General features: G+C 42.6%; 1 protein-coding gene across 1 annotated transcript in view; it reads left to right on the top strand.

Moving 5' to 3' along the window:
• PEPD (peptidase D) overlaps window positions 1-18700 on the top strand; it is a 250241-nt gene that overhangs the window by 23729 nt on the left and 207812 nt on the right. The window contains exons 4-5 of the mRNA XM_077452749.1: window positions 3450-3513; window positions 11367-11414. Coding sequence (XP_077308875.1) covers window positions 3450-3513; window positions 11367-11414 — 112 coding nt within the window. The remainder of the gene's footprint in view (window positions 1-3449; window positions 3514-11366; window positions 11415-18700) is intronic.

Below are 18700 nucleotides of genomic sequence, written 5' to 3'. Positions count from 1 at the left end.
GATGGGTGGGACAGACCCGGAATCCCTTACTTCTCAATCACCTGATGCAGATAAGGATGGGCCCAGCAGACCCAGGAATCTTCTGACCTTTCAACTACTTGATGCAGGCATGGATGGGCGAAACAGACTGGACCTAACAATCGCCTGATGGGGTGTAGCCTGGGCCTGCCTACTTCAGCAGCAGCGTTCAACTGAACAGACTTGTCTTGTGAAATGAAGCGTCGGCCTTGCTTATTATATATGTGAGCCTGACACTTCAGCTTCAGTCACTGTGAGGAGTTCTCCGTATGTCCAGATCCACATTTAAAGGAAACTTCTCGGCAGAGAAAAACGGACTTCCTTTGACGACCACTTCCTGAAAATGCAATTTGCTTGGCTAATACTCTGAACAAAAGCCAGCATGCCTGTACAACTGTGGAAAGCTGCAAGTTGGCTTAAAAAAATAATACATTTACCAATTTATTATTAAATCCAGAGTTGCATTCATTTGTGTAATTTAGCTCTATCTGGAGTTCAGCTTTAACGTGTTGATTTTGATTCTTGACTTGAAGTCCCATTGCTATAGGTTTTCATGAATTCTTTGACCAGAAATGTGTCCGTCTCCGCTATCTGCCTCCATCTCTGAAATCCGCTTGGCGTTCCACCTCGGCAGCCATGTATTATTCATCATCTTATTTTAGTTTTTTTTCTCGCGGAGCTTGTTTTTTTTCTTTGTCTCGCAGACGTTAAATCTAAACAGGAGGTGAGACACTCGGAACAGTCCATCTGTTGCCTTGACAAATGTCTGAGCATTCTGGGAATCCGGCCCTTGATTGGCGCTAATTGACTTGGCTCTAATTGGCTGCTCAGTCACCTTCTCACCGAACCAATCGCGCCGCCTCGCTGTCGTGTGTCTCTTCACAGCAGATGTAGCAGGAGAAGCGCGCCGGGTCCCTAGGGTTATCATTATGTACAGCGTTCAAACAATATTTATACTTTACATCATTCCTTCCCGGATATCGAAATGTCAGGGAGAGAAATGCTCTGACATCTTGCTTGATATCCGCGGTTTTATCCCCAATCCACAAGACAACAATTCATATCGCTCGCAAGTTCTGCAAATACCCAAGGAGGCTTACTCCGGAATCATCTCCTTTTCCGGAATGGTGCCGGCGGGTCTTGGCAGGGATCAGAGGTCTGTGAGCTGTTTAGCGAGGTGACTTCCTAATAAAAACCTAGATAGAGACGTGTTTAAAGTGGACCGCGTGAATAAATGCCTGATATGTCACAATATACAACCATATCATTTTTCATAAAGGCTCCATTTACATCATTAAAAAGCTGTCCATGAGTTGGAGTCGGTGACTTTGTCTAGGCTAAGATGTCATCAGTCTTCTGCAGGCAGGAGAAAGTATTCCCTCCAGTGTCTTCTTTCCCAGTGATCAGACTGTACATTGTAACTTTGTAGTAAGTCGAAGGCACAGTTACACTTAAGAAAACCTCCCTCTGTTTGGTGCAAACCAGTCGAATATGAAAGAAATATTTAAAGGCCATTCCCACCACAAAGAGATTATCTCACTGATGGGTTGGGTACCAGTGGCATAAGCCGGCGACTTCAGAAGCCTTGCAGTAGTTTGCATTTCTGCCAATTAAATCAACGAAGACTGGTTTTACTGTTGGCATCAGACTACAGTCTTTTTCTATGTATGTGTCTCTACTGTCACCTGCCAATGTGCAGCAGTCAGAACAGCCTTTCTCAACCTCCTTTTCTCCTCTAAAGAGCCCTTGAAATTATTTTCAGGTCTCAGAACTCCTTAGAATATATATATATATAATTTATATTCTACTCTTGGACATGATCAATAAGTTGTAGCTATTACCCATTGATGATTGGTGAACGAGAGCCCCCTGGTGGTCAGCAAGGGCTTCTTAAGAGTATGTTCAGTGGGACAAGGGACTTCTCACATTGACAACCAGTGGAGGAATGCATCCTAAATTGATGATTAGTGAAGGGCCCCCTTGCATTTGGTGGTCAGCACAGAAGGACCTCTTACGTTATTTGTCATTGTGTAAAGGAACCCCTCACATTGATGGCCAATGGAGAAATACCCTGTATGTTGATTGTTTAGGAAGAATGGTTCTGGTACTTTAGGTGACCAGCATAGAAGGATGTCTTACATTTATGTTTAATGGGACAAGGTACCCCTCACATTGGTGGACAGTAGAGAAATGCCTTGTACATTGACGATTAGTGAAGTAGGGCACTCTGACATTGGGGATCTGCAGAGAAGGACATCTTACATTTATGGTCAGTGGAAAAGTGGATTGTCACATTGGTTACCAGTGGAAAAATGCCACATACTTTGATGGTTTGGGAAGAAGGGCCCCCTTATTTTAGGTGGTCGGCAGGGAAGGTTGTCTTACATTTATGGTCAGTGGCACAGTGGACCCCCTACATTGGTGACTAGTGAAAAAATGCCCCCCTATTTTGATGATTAATGAAGAAGGAACCCCTTACATTTGGTGGTCAGTATTTATGGTCATTGGGTACAGGGACCCCTTTCATTGATGACTAGTGGAGAAAAGCCCCCCTACAGTGATGATAAGAGAAGAAAAACCACAGTTGGAAAGCTGAGAAGGATCTCTTGAATTTATAGTCAGTGGGACAAGGGACCCTCCTTATTGCTGGCCAGTGGAAAAATGGCACCTACATTTATGATTAGGAAAAGAAGAGCCCCTTTAAATATGATGGTCAGCGCAGAAGGGACCTCTTTACCTTTATAGCTATTCGGTAAAGAGACCCCTTGCATTGGTGGCTAGTGGAGAAATGCCCTCTACATTGGCGATTAGAGAAGAGCCCCTGGTGGTAAGCTGAGAAGGATCTCTTGAATTTATGCTCCGTTGGACAAAGGACCCTCCTTATTGCTGGCCAGTGGTAAAATTCCACCTACATTGATGATTAGGGAAGAGGAGCCCCTTTTTAAATTTGGTAGTCAGCAGAGAAGGACGTCTTACCTTTTTATTTTTTTGAGGGTCATTCGGACAAGGGAATCTTCACATTGGTGTACAATTGAAATGTTCTTTACAGTATTGGAGTGGACAAAGGTCCTCCCTTTAGATTGGTGGACAATTGAAGGAAGAATTTCCTTTAAATTTGTTACATTAGAGGAGAAACCAGGGACCCCTTTAAAAAAAAAACACAGGAGGAATCCTCTGAACTCTGGTTGAAAGATGGTGAGTTAAGAAGATACAGAGGATATGGATGGGTCATGTAATATTCCAACAGATATCCCTTCGAAAATGTAAACCACCTACCCAAGTTTGCCCAAGCTGCTTCACAGTAAAATTATCTGTTTCCTTGCTCACGTTTAAACCTCATTTGTTCTTGTGTGGAATATATAATTAATGAATTTATGTCCACTGAAAATAAAAGTTTACAACCTTTTTATTTATTTATTCTCATCTTCCAGGATTCACGCTCCTGAGCACTTTAAGAAGAAGTACGCTGTGGATGAGGTCCACTACACCTGTGATGTAAGTCAAAGACAAATCTATTTATTTCTCTTGCTTATATTAAAGTTATGTATGTCTTGACCAGTTGGGTCAAATTTATATATATATATATATATATATATATATATATATTTTTTTTTTTTTTGGGAGACCCTGTCTGCACCCAGTGCACTATATTGAAGATGTAAGAGTATCAGAAGAAGATTAATACTGCATTTGAAGAGCAATATCCATAAAAAAAGGATAATGGAAGCCCTAGCATCTTAAATGTAGTATAGTGACAGGGTCTCTCTCTTAATTTTATAGGTTTTTAAACTGACCTGTGATATTCCTTTTTCTTACTGTTTATTTAAAATGATTTAGTAAAATTACAAAAAAATGCATTAAAAGGTAACAAACCTTCAGCCTTTACAACCACTTTAACACAGGTTGACACCATGACAGTGGTGTCCCAACACATTATGGGTTTTGTAAAGCAAGAGAATAATGTCTGTTTTCTTTCAAGCCCTCAGGAGACGGAGAGGACATGGCTAATACTGTCTGCCTTCAGACTATTGCTTTCTAATTGACTCTTAAGGCCCGTACACACGATCTGACTTTTTGACAACAAACATGCAAATTAGCTGTTTTGGAGCAACATCCGACCGTGTGTACGCTCCATCGGACAAACTTTTTCTGTTTTCATCGGACTTTTGTTGGCTGTGCGAACGGACAAACTTTTTGACAACATAAGTGCGATGGAGCAAAGTCCGATCGGGTGTACGCAAAACCATCGGACTTTTGTACAAGGTACAAACACGCATGCTCAGACCCAATGCAAAAGTTCAGACTACAATACAGAAGTTGACCAAAGGTGGCACTGGAGTAATTGAACGTCCTCTTTTGAAGTGTCATCAGTACGTTTGAAACGTCACTACGTTCGTGTTTGTTGCCTAAAAAGTCCAGCTGTGTGTATGCAATACAAACTTGTGGACTACGCCCTTTGTACAAAAGTCCACGGGAAAGTTTGTACAAAGTCCGATCGTGTGTATGAGGCTTTAGAATGGCCTTCTCTAAACCTATCATGCAGGCATGAGAAAAGATCTGAAAGTTCCCTCCATTTACCTTAATGTGAAGTGTCTGTGATCCACTGCAGTAAGAACCCAGAGAGCACCTCCCAGGCTCACTGGGATTGTATTTCCTTTAGCCAGAATCCAGAAAGCACCTCACGTGGTCACTGCAACTGTACTGCCTGTGCTTTTGTATCTTCCACTTTCTTAATTTCCAGTACCACCAATTACAGTCAAGCTTCCTTCTTATTGGTGGTTATGGAAAATGTCTTGGTACTGGCTTCAGATTTTGTCTATGTAAACAATGAGCCTGCAGGGGGTGTTTGTGGATATTTCTGTAAATCACTAGAATATTGGGGGTACTCAGGTCACCAGATGATCAGGTGGGGTGGACCAGTTTCTGGATGAAATCTTTGTGCGAATAAGAATCAGATGTGAAGTATTTTCAGTCTGAAGCTCTAAGAGTCGAAAGAAGTGAGGGGGAAAAAAAACATCAAATGTCTCACTGCCACCAAATCTAGTATGTTGGTCCTCGATAGCCGCTTAGTCTGAAACATTGAGAAGACCTGTTCGGATCTATTTTTGCTAATTTTTAGAAGGAACTATGTACCACCTGGTGATGACTTTAAATTTGCCTCTTTGAGGGACATATTAATTAGTCCCTTGTGGTCTTGTATAGACTATTTGTGCCAATCTTGGCTTCCTTGAAACAGACTTCCAGCAGAGGTAGCGAGTCAACTGGCACTAAGTGATTTCTAAACATGCTTGGGACAAATATCGATCTATACTTAGGTTAAAAATATGGACAGACGTGACGGACCATTTGGTCTTTTTTGCTGTCAGTCTTTTGGACAGGTATTCTAGGTCCTCGCCTTCATCTCAGAGTTTATTTCCCAATGATGAGTTTAGCCCTTATAATCTCTCACACCGATGGAGAATCTGGGTAGGCAACATATTAAAAGCTGTTCTAGTGAAAGGAATATAAATAAACCTTGTTCTAAGAATAAGGATTGTGACCTAATTTTACAGATTTCATACACAAAATAAGAATTTAGTACTTACAATAAAACATTTGAATACGTGTACAGTATATACGTAGAGGTTGGCAAGTGGTTTACCGGGGGTTATGGCTGAAGCTATCGGCCATAACTCCCGGTATCTTTTTCTTCAGCCGGTGGCTGGCTTTCTCATGAAAGTGGTCCAAGCTGCTCATTGGCCACAAAATCACTTTCTTAAATGGCGGAGAGGGCGCCCCCCCCCCCCTTTTCCTGCAGCTCGCTGGTGTGTCTCAGGCTTATCGTTATCACCGGCGTGCCCAAGAAACAATCCGACGCTGCGGCTAGATGGTCACAGAGGAATTTTTTAAAACAAAAGCTCAAAAAAAAAAAAAAAAAAAAATATATATATATATATATATATATATATATATATATATATATATATATTTATATTTATATTTATATTTATATTTATATTATAGTGCTTTGCAAAAGTATTCGGCCCCCTTGAACTTTTCAACCTTTTGCCACATTTCAGGCTTCAAACATAAAGATATAAAATTTTTATTTTTTGTGAAGAATCACCAACAAGTGGGACACAATTGTGAAGTGGAACGAAATCTATTGGATATTTCAAACTTTTTTAACTAATAAAAAAATGAAAAGTGGGGCGTGCAAAATTATTCAACCCTCTTGCGTTAATATTTTGTAGAGCCACCTTTTGCTGCGATTACAGCTGCACTCTGGCTTAAAAAAAAAAAAAAAAAAGCTGAATGTATTTCTATTAACTGAGCTGGCTAGAATTAGTTCCTGAGAAAGTCAATTCTAGAGAACACAGAGAGGTTTTCTTGTTTTGTATTGTTTTATAGTCTTTTTATTTTCTCAAATGGCTTTTATTATTTGGCCTACCATGACTCTCCGAAGAAACTTGCGTTGGCAACAGAAACGTGTTAAAGATGTTGTCGGAGAGAGGCTCAAACAACCTGGATGGTTGGAACCTCGGCTCCTGCTCCTTTTTATTTATAATGTCCATGAGGCCCCATTCGCACCTTTTTTGAATTTTTGGGAACACTCATAGAAACGTGTGAAAAAAAACCAGCCAAAACGCACTTGGGTTGCTATTAATTCTTTATGGCACCCCAAACAAGAGTAGCAGTTGCGTAACAAAATGCGCTTTGCAAAAACATGCTCACTACCATAAAAAGGTGCCCGTGCTCCTTTGGCACATATAAGGCCATTCAAGTGAATGTCTGCCCAATGCTGTCCATAAAAAAACGTGATTTGCAGCCTTACTGAGGAATTTGCGAGATGTGAGTATAACTGACCGCCAATCCCTGCCTGAGTATTTATACTGTATAATGTAATAAGTCATGATTTATAATGCATCTGTTTTCTACAATCTATGTAATTAAATTCCTGACTTATTACAATATACAGTGGCAGTATCCAGGGGCGGACTGACAACTCATGGGGTCCGCGGGCAATAGGACAAGATTATGGGGCCTCCGGGCAATAGGAGATTATGGGGCCACACACACACACACACACACACACACACACACACACACACACACACACACACACACACACACACACACACACACACACACACACACACACACACACTACACATACACATACACACACTGAAAAGGTACTGGAGAGGCGGGGCAGCTATAATCTTGGGATTTTTTTTTTAAAACACAGATTTTTACAGTGTCCCTGGTTTTATTGATTCTGGCAACCCTGATGGGGGCCCCTTAGTGACATGGGGCCCTTGGGCAGTGCCCGAGTGCCCAGATGGTCAGTCCGCCCCTGGCAGTATCATATGCGCCACATAAAAAAATAAATAAATAACTCTTGCGTTTCAGTCTGGTAGGGACTTTGTCTAGGTTGAGAAGATGTCATCAGTTTGCTGCAGGCAGGAGGGAGCATTTCCTTAGTGCCCCTCCCCCCCCCCCCCCAGTGGTTAGATTGTTATGTTGTAGAAACTCACAAGGTGAGTGGCTGCATCAGGAGCTGATCTGTGTCAGACGTTTGTTAATAAACAAGTGACCCGGTGCTTACTTATACTAGACAACATCACTGGTTAACTGTGCAGAAGGCACCGTAAGCAACAAGTGCCATGCTGGAACCTAGTATAGCACCTCCAGCTGTGCGAAAAATTGAGACGTTTCCTCTGACACCCCCCAATGTAGTACTCCTTTCCTGAGCAGCCAATTGCTAGCCTTAAAGGGATTGTAAATGCAGAAGTTTTTTTTATCTTAATGCATTCTATGCATTAAAATAAAAATCTTGTGCAGCAGCCCCCCCCCCCAGAATACTTACCTGAGCCCCCTCTCTGTCCAGCCTTGCCCACGAGTCCCTCGGCCATCCGAGATTCTCCTTCCTGATTGGCTGTGACCCAGCAGTGGCGCCATTGGCTCCTGCTGCTGTCAGTCAGCTAGCCAATCAGGGGAGAGGGGGGGGGTGGGCCTGGGTCAGCGCTCCGTGTCTGAATGGACACAGGGAGCTGTGACTTGTCTCTGGTGCCCCCATAGCAAGCTGCTTGCTGTGGGGACACTGAACAGGAGGGAGGGGCCAGGAGCACAGAAGAGGGACCCAAGAAGAGGCGGATCTGGGCTGCTCTGAGCAAATCCACTGCAACAGAGCAGATAAGTATAACATGCTTATGAAAAAAAAAAAAAAAAAACACAAGCCTTTACAATCACTTTAAGCTCTGTCACAGCGGCAGCATACACAGAAGAGAAGACATTGAGGGTCACTGGTGGTGGATTGAGGCACTGAGTTGAGTGACATGATAGTAAATACCCACTCTTTACTGTGCCTTCCGTAAAAAGCACCTACAGTGCTTTGAAAAAGTAGTAATACCCCTTGAAAGGAAAACGCTATGTGTGGTGGAAAACTAACACTGCACATCACCCTGAACACCCCATCCCCACCGTGAAACATGGTGGTGGCAGCATCATGTTGTGGGGATGTTTTTCTTCAGCAGGGGCAGAGAAGCTGATCAGAGTTGATGGGAAGATGGATGGAGCCAAATACAGGGCAATTAATCTTAAGCAATCTTAAAAGAAAAAAAGGTGGAGTCTGCAAAAGACTTGAGACTGGGGAGGAGGTTCTCCCTCCAGCAGGACAACAGCCCTAAATATACAGCCAGAGCTACAATGGAATGGTTTAGATCAGGGGTCTCAAACTGGCGGCCCTCCAGCTGTTGCAAAACTACAAGTCCCATCATGCCTCTGCCTTTGGGAGTCATGCTCTTAACTGTCAGCCTTGCAATGCCTCATGGGACTTGTAGTTTTGCAACAGCTGGAGGGCCGCCAGTTTGAGACTCCTGGTTTAGATCAAAGCATATTCATGTGTTAGAATTGCCCAGTCAAAGCCCAGACCTAAATCCAATTGAGAATCTGTGGCAAGACTTAAAAATTGCTGTTCACAAACGCTCTCCATCCAATCTGACAGAGCTTGAGCTATTTTGCAAAGAAGAATGGGCAGAAATGTCCCTTTCTAGATGTGCAAAGCTGGTAGAGACATCCCCAAAAAGACTTGCAGCTGTAATTGCAGTGAAAGATGATTCTACAAGGTATTGACTCCGGGAGGCGCCATACAAGTGCCCCCCCCCCACACACACTTTTCACATATTTATTTGTAAAAAAAATTGAAAACCATTTATAATTTTCCTTCCACTTCACAATTATGTGCCACTTTGTGTTGGTCTATCACATAAAATCCCCATAAAAAATACATTTACTTTTTTGGCAGTAACATGACAAAATGTGGAGGATTTCAAGGGGTATGAATACTTTTACAAGGCTTTATTACTATGCTTTCAACCACCGACGTGTGACAAGCATGCATGGCGGGACAAGCAAGTTTTGAGGCTTCCTTAGATGTATGCTTGTTCCGGGCTGGAATCATAATGAGGATTACAGCCCCAGAGACGGCACCCTTCAAATCCAAGTCTGTAATGGCATATTTCTTTCCTCACCGGTTTACTAAAGATATGGCTAAACATTTCTGTTCTGTTACTGTTTATCTACCAGTGAAAAAAAACTGTAATGTGTAATATTAGTACAAATTCTGAGACAAAATAACCATACAGATCATTGTGAGACTAAAGGGATCAAAGACTCTCTAACCCAGTTGGTGTGTAGTACAGGAAAGTTGCTTTAAAAGTGAAGGACAACAAATGTGTAGTAACTTGGCGCCATCCAAGATCACCTAAAGGTATCAAAGATAAAAGTCCAAAATAGATTGTGCTGCCACAGTAGCTAACAGTGTGATGTTTGAAAAAAAATCAATAAATGCTCTAATACAAATGCCATTAAATGACAACTATAAAAAGGATACCAATTTATTATGCAGGTAGTAAGTCCCAACAAGTATAACAGCAAGGTACATCCAGTACCAGAATTTATCAGTCCTCAGCAGACAGATAAGGGCTCCACTGTGAAGAATCAATGTGGCCAATCCCCATATCTCATATAGATGGTAAGGAGGCAAATAAAGGAAAAAACTACAATTAATGTGTGAGCCAATGCACCTAAAAAATTTAAGCATCCACTTACATGGTGGAAGATATGAGACTCCCGAAACCATTGTATGGTTTAGAAAGGTGGAAATCCAACCTCTGAGCCTGGTGGCCTATCCAGAGGAGGAAGGCAGATGCACAGTCAAAGGGAAACCGCATGCTAGAGTGGCAGTGATTGGCCATCGACTGCGCATGTGCCGGTATTCAGTAGGGAACTGGAAGTGTCACCCCTAGAATCTTACATCCCTTTCTGGAAATCATAAGCTTTCCAATGTCGCTGTAACAATGCATTTCAAGGTGCAGCCTCTTTGTCAAGGCTTGCCAAAGAGTTTGTGCTTTAAAATGCATTGCTATGGAGGCTTGACAAAGAGGTAGCTTCTCAAAAGATATTGCTATAGAGATGTCGGGATGCTGCTGGTCTCAAAGAAGTGACGTAAGGGCCGAGTGAGAGAGCACTTTTTGGGACTTTCTACCTACAATATAAATTGGTATGCTTTTTATGGTTGTCCTTTTAATCTTATGCCGTTTGTGATGGTGCAGTATTTTTTGTTTTGTCTTAAAACCAAAGGCATTCACATGGCTCATTCCATTACATCTTCCAAAATTTTGAATATGATTCCTCACTTTAGGAAGTGGATGGTGCCATGCAAATAATTCATTATGCCCCATCAGAAAGATGCACATCCAGAATCCCATAAAGCCCCATACACACTATCAGATTTTCTGCTGACTTTTTCCTTCAGATTTACCAAAACCATGTAGTGCAAGGGCCTGCCTGATTGCATACAAATTTAAAATCCTAAGGTTTGACCTCATATTATATGATTTTGGTAAATCTGAAGGAAAAACTCAGCAGAAAAACTGATAGTGTGTATGGGGCTTAAGACTTACTAAAACTGGAGAGTGCAAAATCTGGTGCAGCTTTGCACAGAAACCAATCGACTTCTAGGTTTAATTGTGAAAGCTTAATTTAATAAGCTGAAGTTATAAGTTGATTGGCTACCACGCACAGCTGCACCAGATTCTGAGTGCTCCAGTTTTAGTAAATCTCCCCCAAAAGCCTAACATTGTAGACCCATTTATTACAAACTGAACACAGATGTTTCAGGCTTTTTGGCCATCATCGGTGAAGTGGCTTCTATGGAGTAGTACTTGAGACCCGACTAGAAGGCATAACCAGGGTTTGGTAAGAAGGAACCGCTTTTGAGTGAAGGGCTTTTTGATCCATTCGGTGTGTTTATATTTTGTTTTGATTCCATTTCGTCTCTTAATATTTGTTCTTTCTTTCACCAGATTGCAAAAGTCCTAAGTGCAAAAAGCCCATCGATACTTCTCACTCTGGTAAGATAATGGCTCATGTTACGGCTGTGTATGATTGGGATTTGCTCCTATCTCGGGTGCCAAAGGTTCTGATTGCTCTTCATTTGCAAGTTTGACAAGAAAAGACAAAGTCAACGATTTCTTACCTTTATTAAAGCTAAAGGAATGTGCTCGCTGCATCTTCAGTAATTGTGTCCCTTTTGCTTTTTTCTGACATATTTGTCAATACTAAGGCTACTTTCACACTGAGGAGCTTTACAGGCGCTATAGCGCTAAAAAAATAGCGCCTGCAATGAGCCTCTCCTGTCACTCCAGTGTGAAAGCCTGAGTACTTTCACACTGGAGCGGTGCTTTGGCAGGATGCTAAAAAGTATCCTGCAAGCCGCATCTTTGAGGCGCTTTAGGAGCGGTGTATGCACTGCTCCTAATTCGCCCCTGCCCATTAAAAATCAATGGGCAGCGCAGGCTAAGCGCCACTGCAGCAGCGCTTTTAACCTTTTTTTTGGCCACTAGCAGGGGTTGAAAGTGTCCCGCTAGCGGCCAACCTAAAGACGGTAAAGCGCCGCTAAAAATAGTGGTGCTTTAACGCCAGCGCCTCTGTGTGAATGTGCCCCAAGTCATTTAAGTGACATACAGTATTTGCCCACTTTACACCTTTTCTTTTTCTCATATTCTGTTGTTATTTATTATTATTATTATTATTATTATATTTTTTTTTTTAAGTAGGTTTTCCAGTATTATTCATTTTTTCTAGTGTTAGCGAAAGCTGAACTCCAGACAAATACACACCTGCAATACATACCGTATATGAAATCTGTTTTACCTACTAAAGGATTTGTATTTTTGGCCATCCAGACCTGAGATTTACCAAGCACTGCTAGACAGCAATGCCAGCTTGGTGGCCTGACTTTTCTCTGTTCTGATATAAAACATAAAACAAAGAAAAAAAAATGTTTTATTTGAACACATTTAATCATACATGGTCCACAAACGCTCACAAAAGAATGCAAAATTGTAATGTACAAAACAGTAATAAAACAAATAGGCAATTACAGCTTCCAACTGTATAGAGCTCAGAACATACAGCCCCACCTAGTGGCTGAAAACAGAAATTACAGTGCCAATAGAGCATTAATATTGCATACTCCAAAGTCAGGTAGTAATAACCAGCATTGAGTAACCAACAGCATTCTAGCACAATATCCTATCTATAATCAGGTCTACTGGTGCCAAGCCTTGTGCATCAAGCCAACCTCCCCAAACCCTCTCAAGCATAGCAGGGCCTCAGTTGAAGTAGATTATTCTGTCTATATTTTGCCTTTCTTGCCCCCCCAGCATATGAAATTAAAATAAGATAATAAACGTTTCAGTTTCCATTGCATACCTTATTTCAGACCCAGTTATATCATTACTAGGTCTCTGTGCTTCTATGTGCAATGTGACCAGATCATGGCTGGTGGGAGGTGCTGTATATATACCTTCCCGAACACATCACAGCACCCTGCCTCAGTACTCGAAAAATCCCTCAGTCCTGATACAGGCAGTGGGCTGGCTCTTGGGAGGAATTATGCAAATGCCAAAATACCTTGATGGGTGGATGTCAGTCTGGAGGAGTGGGGGGGTTCCCAGGCAGGCTGTATTTGCATAGGTAATGCCCATGTGTGATGCTGAGCCTCCATGATTGAAAAAATTGAGGCTCAGCGAAAGAAAGGTGTGGGCCAGGGAGAGTCCAGCTGGGGAGAAAAAGCTACATGATGTTAGAAGTCCTCCAGCCAGGAAATGAGGCGGTGCTCTATCTGACTTGCTGCAGCTTCTAATGCACGTTGTGAGAAGCTCGCAGTGTGCGGTGAAATCGGAGTAAGCCGTTTTAGTCCAGGGGGGGAGCCGGTACAACTGTGCAAGACTGAAAGAGAAGGCCGGAGGTCAACTGTAAAGTGATTTGTAAATGATCACCTTGTAAAACAACCCGTTCGTTTTAAAATGAAAATGAAAGGCAAAACATTTGTGTATAGCAGTGATGGTGAACCTTGGCACCCCAGATGTTTTGGAACTACATTTCCCATGATGCTCCACTACACTGCAGAGTGCATGAGCATCATGGGAAATGTAGTTCCAAAACATCAGGGGTACCAAGGTTTGCCATCACTGATATATAGATATAATTTTTTTTTATAAATGCCCCCCCCCCCTTTTTTTTAATTTTTTTTTATAAGTGATCAGTCCCTCTGTTCTCAGCTGCTTAAGCCCTTGTACACACGGTCGGAGATTCCGACAACCAAATCCGTCGGATTCTGTCCGAAACTGTTGCATACACACGGTCGGACAAAGTTGATGGAAAATCCGACGTGATGACGTTATTTTGTTACGACGGGACTACGTTCAGGCTAGTAGCCAATAGCTTTGGTGTAGGAATTTGATCTGAGCATGCGTGGCACTTTGTCCGATCGGAATTCTCTACACATGATCAGAGTATGTCCGATCGGAGCATTTTGTCGGAAAATTTTACCAACAAGTTGGAAAACTTGGTCCGTCGGATACTCCGAGGGAAACAGTCCGATGGAGACCACACACAGTCGGAAAATCAGACAAAACGGTCCGATAGGACACATTCCGTCGGAATCTCCGACCGTGTGTACAAGGGCTAAGAGCTGGGGGAAGAGAAGCAACAGAACGCCAAGCTTCCCAGTGAATGGCTGTGGTGGGGGGCAGGGAGGGGGGGGGGGAGATTTATGAAGATGGGTCTGATCATTGGAGGAGAGCCCACTGAGTTCCCATCGTAGCTAGAGAACTGACCACGGTGTGCTCTGCTGCTTAGTGTGGTCAGTTTGTAATAGGAAAGTAGAGGGATTGGCTGGAACACCGGGGATTTCACATAAAGTATGCAATACAAAGAGAACAGAAGACTTTCTCATACAAGTACATGGTGCAGCAGAGGTACATATCAGGAATATGAAATGCTGGGGAAACAGACACTTTAAACAGCACAACTAGCTCACCTCCCCAGCTCTAGCCTGGGTTTGGATGGTAAAGGGAGCAACAGAAGACTGATGAGCTCATCCCTCTGCTCTCTCCTTCTGTCGTTTTACATGCAGCACACCTGATTGGCTCTCGGTGCTTCCACTTTATTCCCATTATCCGTTCCCTTTAAATAAAAAGCCAACGTGCCGCCATGAATCCCATCCCCATTACTTGATTGTACTTTCAAAGGGATTTAATTTAGTCTAATCGTATTAATGATTTGTGATGTTACTTGCGGCTTGCAATATCGCCGTCCTCGCAGGTCACTCGCAGGCGGGATTTTTCTTTTCTAAATGACTTGCGAGGTGAGTGTGACTTTTTAATGCATCTCATTAAAACCGTTTTATTGCTAATGCTTTGATGAGAGTGACTGCCAGCGCTGGGGGAAGTCGGCCGCTGTGCTTTGCTGCCACGCTCTCGTAGCTTTTAATGAAAGCGCCTCTCCCGCCGAGCTGGGAGGGGTCAAAAGACTTTTATTTTTTTGGGGGGGGGGGGGGGGGCGCTGTGTTCCTATCGATGCGTGTGCTGAAATAATTGTTTACTCTCCGATTTAGTTATCAAAGTTCAATTTTAATTGATCTCAATCCCAAATGTAAAAGGTGTATGTACATCTGTTGGTATTTTAAGAGTTAAACTACACGTGTTTTAAAAGGAAGAAATAACTAAAGAAAATGTAAGACAATTAGGCTTTGTCCCAGAGCAACCAAAAAATCGTCTTTTGCTGCAACGTTCGCCTGCCATCTAGAGTTGCCCCCCACCCCCCTGCTTAATTTCCACCACTAGATGTCCTTAGTCTAATTCAAGCACCCTTTAACCCACTTTCCCTGAGCCCAGATCTTCATGGACGCTCCTCTAGACTGTTGCTGGGCAGTAAATTGAGAAGCAGCATCATCTCTGTCACTCTACTCCCCCCCCCCCCCCCCCCCCCCCCCAATCTGCATGTTTCTTATTAGCACATAAGCACTGCAGCACACCCGATTGGCTCCTTGTGCTGCTTCTCCATCAAGCTCTCTGATTCATGCTGTATTGGAACTGCAAGAAGCGGCTACTGTCAACTTCAATTACTTACACTAATTTAAAATACATAAAATATTTATTATGCTTTTTTTATATATAGTATATACAGCGGGTAAAATAAGTAAGTATTGAACACGTCACCATTTTTCTAGGTAAATATATTTCTAAAGGTGCTATTGACCTAAAATTCTAACTACATGTTGGTAACAACCCATGCAATCCATACATACAAAGATGCCAAAACAAATATGTTTAGAAATGAAGTTATGTGTAATAAAATGGAATGACACAGGGAAAAAGTCCTGAACACATGAAGAAAGGGAGGTGCAAAAAGGCATGGAAATGTCAGGGCTGGGCTCAGCCCTTCCTTCTCTGAGCTGGCCGCTCAGCTGTCGGCTTATTGCCAGCTCCTATCTTTCCACAGTTGCTCAGCTGTTGATGATATCCTGCTCATCAGTCCTGCCTACTTAAGCCATCCAGTCCAGAAGATCTCTGCCTTCGCCTTGGTCAAGATCACAGAGACTATCTCCTGCGATCCTGTTCAAGACTTTGAAAAGAGAAAATAGTTGGGACTTTATATGAGGCAATTGCGTCGAGCAGTTATATTTGATGTTCTGTCGCAGCTATCATGTGTACATCATGGGTTTCGATTGTTTGAGTCATCAATTTTATTTAATATCATTTTCATTAGTTATATCTATGTTGGGTGTCCTGCTGATGCTACTATTATTAATCATGTGCTACAGTGTTTAATATGCTACTAATTTTACTATGACGAGATAAAACATGATTGGTCTATCCACTCTACCATATTTATTCTAATATGTGCATCATTTATTGTATTGTGCACCTATTGCTTATCAAGCATCTATATTTGATGACTCATTCTACCTTAGTGTTGTGTCACAAAGTCCCAATGCCCGCCTGCCCCCATTCCCCTTTTCTTTCCTGTTTAAGACTTGCTTTGCTGACATCCCTTCTGGCTCCAGATCCTGCTTGCTGTTCCACTGCATTGATCCCTGACTTCTGGCTTGGCTGACTATCCATTCCGGTTACTGGACTTTGGCTATGTTTTGACTACGTTTGTTCTTTTTACTTTTATTATTGAACAAGTGTGATTTAACTGTACTTCTGTCTCGGCCTGATTTCATGGTTCCTGACAGGAAAGCCAAGACACCAGCTGAAATCTGTCATTAATTAGGAAACAATCCTACCCCTTGTCAGTGAAAATTAATATCAGCTGGTTCAGTCTGAACTGATGGCCTGTAAAAAAAAAAAGGTGTCTCATTACCAAGGCGTCACACAAGAAACCTCTCATGATGGATAAAAGCAAAGAGCTCTCTAGAGAACTAAACAACCTTATGGTTGCAAAACATACTGATGGCATTGGTTACAGAAGGATTTCTAAACTTCTTAATGTTCCAGTGAGCACTGTTGGGGCCATAATCTGAAAGTGGAAAGAACCTAATTTCACCATAAACTGACCAAGAACCAGGCGCTCCTCGCAAGATTCCTTACAGAGGTGTAAAAGGAATGATCAGAAGAGTTGTCCAAGAGCCAAGGACCACTTGTAGAGAGCTTCAGAAAGGCCTGGAATTAGCAGGTACAAGCGTTTAATAGAAAACAATAAGTAATGCACTCGCCCACTATGGCCTGTATGCACGCTCACCACGCAAGACTCCACTGCTGAAGGAAAAGCATGTTTAAGAGCATTTAAAGTTTGCTGTACGACATTTAGACAAGCCTGTGAAATACTGGGAGAATATACATCCATTGTCAAGAGTTTGAGAATGACACAAATATATTAATTTTCACAAGTCTGCTGCCTGAATGGTTATGATGGCAATTTGCATTACTCCAGAATGTTAAGTGATCAGATGAATTGCAATTAATTGCAAAGTCCCTCTTTGCCATGAAAATTAACTTAAGCCCATAAAAAACATTTCCACTGCATTTGTGAAGAAGGCTTCCGGGCGCCCAAGAAAGTCCAGCAAGCGCCGGAACCGTCTCCTACAGTTGGTTCAGATGTGGGATCGGGGGCACCACCAGGGCAGAGCTCGCTCAGGAATGGCAGCAGGCAGGTGTGAGGACATCGGCACACACAGGGAGGAGAAGACTTTTGGAGGATGGTCTGGTGTCAAGAAGGGCAGCAAAGAAGCCACTTCTATCCAGGAAAAACATCAGAGACAGACTGATATTCTGCAAAAGGTACAGGGATTGGACTGCTGAGGACCGGGGTAAAGTAATTTTCTCTGAATCCCCTTTTTGCGATTGTTTGGGGTTGCTTCTCAGTCAATGTAGTAGGCTCACTCACAATTTTGCCTAAGAACACCGCCATGAGTAAAGAATGGTACAAAAACGTCCTCCGAGAGCAACTTCTCCCAACCATCCCAAGAACAGTTTGGTGAGGAACAATGCCTTTCCCAGCATGATGGAGCACCTTGGCATTAGGCAAAAGTGATAACCAAGTGTCTTGGGGAATAAAACATCAAAATTTTGGGTCCGTGACCAAGAAACTCCCCAGACCTTAATCCTATTGAGAACTTGTGGTCAATCCTCAAGAGGCGGGTGAACAAACCCCTCCCCCACAAATTCTGACAAACTACAAGCATTGATTATACAAGAATGGACCGCCATCAGTCAGGATGTGGCCCAGAAGATGATTGACAGCATGCCAGGGAGAATTGCAGAGTTCTTGAAAAAGAAGGGTCAACGCCGCAAATATTGACTCTTTGCAAAAACGTCATGTAATTGTCAATAAAAGCCTTTGAAACTTCTGAGATGCTTGTAATTATACTTCAGTATAAAAAGATCTAAAAACCCTAAGGCTGGGTTTACATATGAGCGGCATGCGCCGCACAGCAGGGGTCCGGTGCATCCCGGTTCACCATTTCAGGTCTGATTTCAGCCCGGATTTTTGGCTGAATTTGGACCTGAAACAGACCAAAAGATGCACTTCGTTTTTGTGCAAATCGTGCCGGAACCCGCTGCGGAGATATGTGAACCGGCTCCATAGAGAGCCGGTCAAATTCCCTTGCTATTGCGAATTGGATGGCGTGAACCTAGCCTAAAGCCCCATACACACTATCAGATTTTCTGCTGATTTTTTTTTTCCATCAGATTTACCAAAACCATATAATATGAGGTCAAACCTTAGGGGTTTCAATGTGTATGCAATCAGGCAGGCCCTTACACTACATGGTTTTGGTAAACCTGAAGGAAAAAATCAGCAGACAATCTGATAGTGTGTGTGGGGCTTAGAGCAGCAGAAT

Source organism: Lithobates pipiens, unplaced genomic scaffold, assembly GCF_037356315.1.
Source record: "Lithobates pipiens isolate NorthernLeopardFrog02 unplaced genomic scaffold, aLitPip1_a1.2 Scaffold_10, whole genome shotgun sequence".
Taxonomy (NCBI): Eukaryota; Metazoa; Chordata; class Amphibia; order Anura; family Ranidae; genus Lithobates; species Lithobates pipiens.
Note: the sequence above shows the minus strand (reverse complement) of the source record. Positions and strands in the feature narration are given on the sequence as shown.